Source organism: Chinchilla lanigera, unplaced genomic scaffold (assembly GCF_000276665.1).
Source record: "Chinchilla lanigera isolate Chin_1 unplaced genomic scaffold, ChiLan1.0 scaffold00013, whole genome shotgun sequence".
NCBI lineage: Eukaryota > Metazoa > Chordata > Mammalia > Rodentia > Chinchillidae > Chinchilla > Chinchilla lanigera.
The window spans coordinates 20,623,310-20,631,388 of record NW_004955414.1 but is presented as its reverse complement, the minus strand read 5'-3'; the positions used below and the strand labels follow the sequence as shown (position 1 = coordinate 20,631,388).

General features: G+C 37.6%; 1 protein-coding gene across 1 annotated transcript in view; it reads right to left on the bottom strand.

Annotated features, from left to right (window-relative positions):
* LOC102022276 (olfactory receptor 51L1-like) overlaps positions 1–670 on the bottom strand; it is a 2,087-nt gene extending 1,417 nt beyond the window's left edge. The window contains 2 exon segments of the mRNA XM_013511722.1: positions 2–631; positions 634–670. Of these exon segments, the coding sequence (XP_013367176.1) occupies positions 2–631; positions 634–670 (667 nt within the window).
* Positions 671–8,079: the final 7,409 nt, after the last annotated feature.

The following is an 8,079-nucleotide window of genomic DNA, read 5'->3' as shown; positions in this document are numbered from 1 at the left end:
AGAATCAGCACATAGGAAAGAAGTATGAGGACCGAGTCCACACCTAGAGTGACAATAACTACACACAGGCCATAAATGCTGTTGATCTTGGCATTTGAGCAGGATAACTTCAGAACATCTTGGTGCAAGCAGAAGGCGTGGGACAGGGCGTTGCTGTGGCAGTAGTGATAGCGTCTCAGGAGCAAAGGCGTGGGCAGGACAACTCCCATGCTTCGGAGCAGGCAGGCCAAACCAATCTTGCCAATCACATTGTTGGTGAGGATGGTAGAATAGTGCATCGGACGACAGATTGCAACAAAACGGTCAAAGGCCATAGCGAGCAGCACCGAAGACTCCAGAAAGGTGAAGGTGTGGATGAAGAAGAGCTGAGCATAACAAGCATTTGCCCGAATTTCCCGCACATCAAACCACAGCACAGCGAGCACCGTGGGAATTGTGGACATGGACATGCCCAAGTCGGTCACTGCCAAGATGGAAAGGAAGTAATACATGGGCTGGTGGAGAGATGACTCTTGCCAAATGACTGAGAGGATGGTGATATTACCAGTCACGGCCACCACGTATGCAAGACAGAGTGGGACAGAGAGCCAGCAATGAACATGCTCCAACCCAGGAAAACCCTTTAAAAAAGTATGGGCTCCATAGTATCACTGCTATTCCAGATCAACATGGTGGTGCTTGCTTTATGTGACAACTTGTGAAAAAGGTTCTTTGCTATTTTCCTTGTCCTTCAAAGTTATCTCCTGTGAGTACAAGCAAGACATACTTGCTACCAGTTCAAAATATGTATTTCTTCTTTTCTCACATGAGAAGAAAGGAAGAATCTCATGAATCTTATGTAAGAAATATTTTCCCAAATTAAAGGGCACCAAATCCTGGAACAAATGTGTGTGCCACATAAAAATGGTTAACTTTCACAAAAAAATGTCTGGTTTTTCACTGAAGAACTGAAAACAATAAGGAATTTTTCAATATATAACAAACAATATTAACTGTATTCTACACATGGTATTGTATATTAGATAGCTATTCTTATTCACCCTACATGACTTCGAATTTGTACCCTTTCACCAGTTTCCACTATCTCTGTCCACTACCTACTCATGGTTCTACTGATTTTATGGAAAGTTTTCCTTTTTAATCCTCTCACTTCTTTACTGTCATCATTCTTTCACATTTTCTCAGTCCCTTTCTTACTGTTGTTTCAATTTCTTTCTACAGAGCACTGGAAATGAGTCATTGTGGTTCTTCATTGATTTTAATGCAGTTTAAATACTTGGAGGTTGAAAGAGACCTAGCAGGAAGGGATTGAGAATAATGAGCTCTGCTTGAAATAGTGAATGCTTAAAAGGTCTCAGGCCGGTGATTCACCTAATCCAACTAATTAAGGAAAAACTAGTAAAGTTCACTTGATTTTCTGACAGCCTCTCTATCCTCTTAGCTGCATTTCAGATACTATTCTCCACTGATCACCTTATTTTAAAAGTTCTGAAAAATATTGGAACAGGATATTATAATGTGTCAAGCTTTTCAAATGTTTTACAAAGGTTGATACCTCTTTTTTCTCCTTTTGAGGAAAGTTTACATTGTCCTTCTCATAATCTTACACTTTATAATTACATATTAACACAAAATGTGCGGCAATATACCTAATATTTATTTGTGATTTGAAATGAAAACTTACCTCAAATATGTGCATGACAATTATGCACTATGATCACTTAATTTGCTGTGAAATAACACATTTTTCAAATCACTCACAGTTGCATTTTGTCTTTTTCTAACTCAAATTTTCTCCACTATAGTCACGGTATTTTTCATTTACCTCTCTCTCTCTGTTTCTCTCTCTCTGTCTCACTCTCTTTCTTTATGTCTCTCTTTATGTACTTTTAGTTTTTGCTGTCTTTGGTCTATCCATCATTTGATAAGAATCACCTAATTATAGATGCTATAATTTTCATGCTCCTTGGACCACTGGTCTGGAAAACCTGTGACTGTGTGAATAGTGAAGCTTAAATGCTTCCACTATTTCTGTGAATAGCTCTCATTTCTCAGGGGTACAACATTAAAGATTGGAACCAAACTCTGGTGAATCCCCAGAGATGAGGCCATTCTAAACATCCTTTGACCCCAGCTACAGCAAGTGTATATGGTCAGGAATCCTGAAAATAATAGAAATGCATCCCTAGCACATCTATGCTTCTCAGTCCTTTCAGATGTAATCGTTTTCTGTTCTCCACTGACCCTAAAAGAGTAAATTCATTATAACTTCTCTAATACAGAGCTTTCAGTCAGGGAGAGAGGAGTTTACAGCCCTAGAAAATTAGTGTCATTCTTTCAGCCTAAAGACAGTTTTAATTAGACGCCTGCTAGAGAACCATGATAATGAGTCACAAGAATGGGTCTTTCCATTACAAGACCGTTACCATTTCTCACTAAACAGAATCATTAGTCATGTTTCTAACATCCATTTTTAAGCAACAACAAGGATCAAGGATTTGTACTAAATATGACTGCCACAAAATTTACTGTGGAGTGCTACACATCAGTGCATTGCTTTTCTTTATATCTTGGCTTTCCTAAATTGTTTTTGTTTCATAACTTTAGAAACAATTTATCAGTTGATTTCTAATGTGATCTATATTGTTTGAAAATGCACAAAAATGCACAAAAGTACAAAAGTTTGTACTTTTCCTGTGTTAAAAATGCAATAACACCCCAGTTCACCAATGTTTATGTTTTCATATAGTTCAGTTCTCAAATAAAGTATTCTGCATTGAGCTTTCCTTGTGACAATGACCCCAGGCATCTTCTTTACACAAACACAGACAGAGCAATCTTTCTGAAAGATTGTAAAAGAAAGTGTGTAAACCTAAGGTACCACTGTGATGGAACTTTTAAAATTATACTCAACCATAAAGACACATATTGTGAATTTTATTTGTAATGTATCAAGGGAGAAGTGAAATATATTGGATATAAGAGTTTGACATCCAATAATGTGCCATTCAATTAATTGAGGCATTAATATTTCTCAGTATTATTTTATACATTTCTATTTACATTCTTAAATATCAGATAATAATTTATGTCACTGTTAGCAACCTTATAAAGAATCTTTTTCTAAATGTTGACCAGATATATTAAAAGAAAGTCAATTTATATTAGGTCTTTTTTTATAAGGTCTGACTTTTTTTTAATTAGGTCTTTTTTTAATAATTTATGTCACTGTTAACAACCTTATAAAGAATCTTTTTCTAAATGTTGACCAAATATATTAAAAGAAAGTCAATTTACATTAGGTCATTTTTTTAAACCACTAAACTTACTTTTACTTCTAATACATAATTGGTAGTTCCTGTAGGCTTTACTTTTTGCCTCATCATATCACTACAAGTAGGGTCAGCTTCTTTCGGCTTTGTTTCAACATATCTTTCTTTTTTAATTTTTTTATTTTAAAAATTTAAAAATGACAGAACAACATTTGTATATATAAAGATAGGTGGAATAGGTGTACTGCTAATGCCTGCAGTTTATTGAGAAGAACAGTCAATGTGTAAAATTTTCTTTTTTTCTTGACCAATTTTACATGCTTGAATTTGGTAATTAGAATGACTGATGTGAAACAATATACAGTATAAGAACCATTGTTAAACTCCTACCATTTTGTATAGTGAAGCTCAACATATCTTTTAGTATTGCTTTACTGCAATGGTTGAAATCCCTAGAGAGAGGAGAGTGGTGGACGTGGTGGTGGTGGTGAAAATTGCTGTCTTTTCTCTGCAGGTATCAGAGTACATTTCTCAACATTTCACACTTAAGTATATTTTCTAGGATATTTTTGTAATTATCTTTATCAGAGAGCTTTCTCACCTTCTGTTGTTCCCACAATGAGGTTTTCTATCAGAGTAAATGCCACTTTTCACAAAATTATTATGTGTCCAATGATATTTGTAATTTTATGAATGTTAATACTGTATGATTCTATCATTAATTCTGTTTTTTTGTTTTTATTTTATTTTATTTTTTGGTTTTTCTCCAGTACCATGAATCAAACTCACAACCTTGCGCTTGCCAGGCAGGCACTGTGCCTTTGAGCTAAATCCCCAGCCCTTCTATCATTAATTCTGTTCACTGATTTTCAAGGAACAACTTTATCTTTCTGCAAAAACTCAAGTTAGGCATGTCCCTTTAGTTTTCCTTGTTTATTGTAGGATGTTTTGTTAATGTTTCACTAGCAACTTTTGCATCAGCATTTACAAATGAGAATGGCTTGAAATTTTCCTTACTTACAATCTCTCTGAAGTGTTTTGCTATATAAGATACCAGAGAGCTCAAAAATAAGTTAGAAAGTATGCCTATCCCTATCCCAAAGATTTTACAGAAGTTTTACATGATTTCTATTAAATGGTCCCTTAAGGGTAGTTTTTAGCTATAAGTTTGATAGTTAATCATTATGCATAATTCAATTTTTACGTTTTTTTCAGCTTTGAAATAATTTGTAGAAATTAAAATTTATATTTTATAAATATTTATATAATGATACAGGTTATTCTTACACTATGTTTGTCTCAAATATGAGCTTTGGGGATATACTTTTATTTGTTTTGGCTAAAACTGTTCATTAGGTACCTTTATCTCTATGGCCATTACAGTGTAGCTTCTTTTTCCATTACTCCTCTTAGTTTTATGTGAATTCTCTCTTTTATACTTGCCAGTCCCACAGTAGATGAATAGTTTTGTTGATCTGTCAAATAACTGTCAGAGGTTGGATGCTCCAATACCTAGTGTTGAGGAAGAGTCTGAGACACAAAGGGTTTCTTAAGAATCGAAACTTTGAAGGAGAGAAGGAGGAAGCTGGATTGGAGGACTGGAAAAGATGAACTGCCGCTCAGAGCCAGCAGGTGGGGTCATGCGCTGGGGCGTTCTGGCCCACCCTGAGCACTGACACCCTGCTTCACTCTTTCATCTCATATGGGAGCCCTGGAAGAGCGTGATCACAGGTACATGTTTCTCTCAGGTGCAGGCAACTCTGGAAAAGCAGGCAATATGCTCATAGTCATATTGTAGCCTGTAACTGAACTGGGCCTCACCTCTTTACCAGCTTCTCTCTCAGTGTCTGTCCTCTTCCTTCTCCTGCCCTCACTCTTGAAGACTCAACATTATTATTTGATGCAGAAAAATTTGCCTTTTCCAGAAATCATTCTCAGATTCTATTCCAAAGAATGCTTCAAAACTTGCTCAACCTCATGAACTAAGGTCCAAGTTTTTTCTCCCAGGGACCCAGATCATTAAACTTTACTCCACTTCTCTACCTCCGCTGATCAGATCAGCCCGGGCATATTAGCCTTGCTCCACCTTGTCTAGTCAGTACTTATAGGAGGGCTTCTGACTGTCTCTCAGTTGTAAGTTTACTTAGAAGACCAGATACCACACGGTAAACTTGAGCAGGCCCTGGATCTGCAGCACTGACATGGCATTCTCTGGATGGAACACCAGTTGTGAATGCATGCCCTGTGAGTGCATTCGTGTGCTTCCGATTGCCACGGAGACATCACTGACTCTCGGTCTTCTCAATTCCCCGTGCCCAGCTTTCAGATCCACTACGCTCTCCATCAGGAATGTTTCCTTCTAAGATCCAAGTGGTGCTGGAAGTATTTGCCCTACAGCAAGACATAGTAGACACTGAATCAGTCTTGCCCAGCAGAGTCATGTGTCGGGACAAAGACACTAATTTTCTAGGTCTGTAAACTCCGCCCTCCCCAAATCTCCCCTCTGCTTGACTGCCTTCATCACAGTAAATGCCATACATTCCCATTCCCTCAAAACAGAGTTTCTTCTGCTACCAAGGCAGTTCATCTGGTGGGTGAGAAAAACTCCAGGCTTTGCTGGCAGAGCTCTGAGTCCTACACTGAAGTTTCCAGCCAAGGACTTCAAAGACTATGGGCCTGCTGAGGAGGGCAATAGTACATCCTCAGAGATGACTGCAGTAGGAGGGGAGATGATTGCCTTAGCATTTTGGTTTTCAGCATAAAATGTGAATCTTGGTTTCCATTCTCACAACTTTCTCATTCAATCCACAGTTCCCCAACTCCCTACATTCTCAATGTGGGCTTCCTCATAAGGACTCAGAGAGTATATGATCCTTAAATCAGCAGCAGTGGTGCCACACAGGCATCTGTGAGAATTTCATAATATTAAGCTCATCCAAGACTTACTTATTCAGAATGGGTAAAATGTGGAATGAGAAAAGAGGAATTAAGATCTAGCATGTGCAGGTACCAATTCCCTATGGTGAATGTGATCATTATATATACTTAAAATGTACCAATCCACTTAATTAATTTTGAAAAAAAGGATTTCCCAGAGGCTGTCCTATAGGCCCTGTCAGAAGTCTTTGTCACTTTGATTGTACTGACTGGTTTGTTCTGGGCTGGCCATGAGGCAGAGAGATACAGGAGTCTGGAGCTGAGATTTCCATCTATTAACTATGAAACCCTGGGCTTTCTTTTGCTCATGGAGAGAGAGGGAGCTTCAGAACTCTGACCATGTCAGCTGTGAGCAGCAAGTAGCAGCAGATTGGGAAGAGACAGGCTGGAAATGGCCTTGGGGATGGAACAGTTGGGCCCCTCTGCAGAGGCCCGGGGAGTATCTGATTTTTAATGTCCCTTCAGACCAGCTGCGGTACACAGCCTAGGGGGTGGCTGAGGCTTTATGTGTCTCAGTGTCTGTCTGTGTTATATTTAAAATATGATCCAAAAGCTGCTGAAGTGATTGGTAGAGGTTTTTCCCTATTTCTGATTGTGCAGAACCACAGATGTCAGTATATTATGTTGTCTGTTCCTGGATTTTTACCAACTAATCTATTATTAAAGACCTTGAAGGAAAATATGATCTTTTTGAGGATTTTGTGGTCTATCTCCTCATCCCTGAACTTGTTTTTTTTTTTGTCTGATGTGGAAAGCTTCATATGGGGGGCTAATAAAAATAGGCTCTTTAGATTTAGATAAGTATATCTGCACTTGTTCATCTTTTTGTGAGAAATAAGTTCTCAGGGGAGAAATGGATGGTTCTTGTAACCACAGTGGTGCCTGTGTTCATGAACTTCATTTGTCCACATTTATAGAAACAATGGCTACATTCGCGTTTATGCAGGAAGTATCCTGTTTGTCACTTGATGCATAGTTTACAAACAAAAACAAAGTACTGACAAACACTTTGTTTGGGAACCAAATTGTTGACAAACAAAAAAGTTCAGGAGCTGAGGAACCACTGTGCTATTATCTTGTTCTGTCTTTAGTCTTAATTTGAGTAGTACTTAATGACAGTCCAGCATGTGCTGAACAGAAATGTGTTAGCAAAGAAGTTTGGATGATGAGAATTTTAACCCTTGTTCCCTGACTAATTGCAAATGTCAAATCATATGAAAAGGGATAAAGTGGTTACATCTATAATTGCTTTCAGCTAAAAAAGGATGACTTAAGGGTCTCTTTTATTACTTTTATTTTTAAATTCTTATTGATAGTAGTACATGTTTGCCATGTATAATGTTTGCATACCTGTGTGGAGTCCATACATGAATGTAACACATCTTAATGTTTTATTTTTTCGCCCTTTCCCTCCCATCCCTCTGACCCTCCATGTCTCAATCCCTTTCCCTTGAGAAAGATCCTTCTTCCTATTTCCTATTATCTATCTTTAATCTTGCTCTTATTTATGATTTGGGTTTCCCATATAAGAGAAACACACAATTCATCAGACATTTAAGCTTACCTGTCTGATTTATTTCACTTAACAATATGGTCTCAGGTTACATCTGTTTTGCTACAAATGACTCAAGTTTGTCTTTCTTTATGGCAGATTAGTGTTCCATTGTGAATAAAAAGCACAATTTTTTTATGCTTTGGTTGGTGGACAGACAGCCTTCCATGATTCAGCTATTATGAATTATATTGCTATAAACGTGTATGCATGTAGCACTTAATAGAGGTCTTTCACTCTTTGGGGAAAGATACCTACATGAAATGACAACATCTGGATCAAATGGAATTTCCTCCTTTAGTCTATGATGAATCCCCA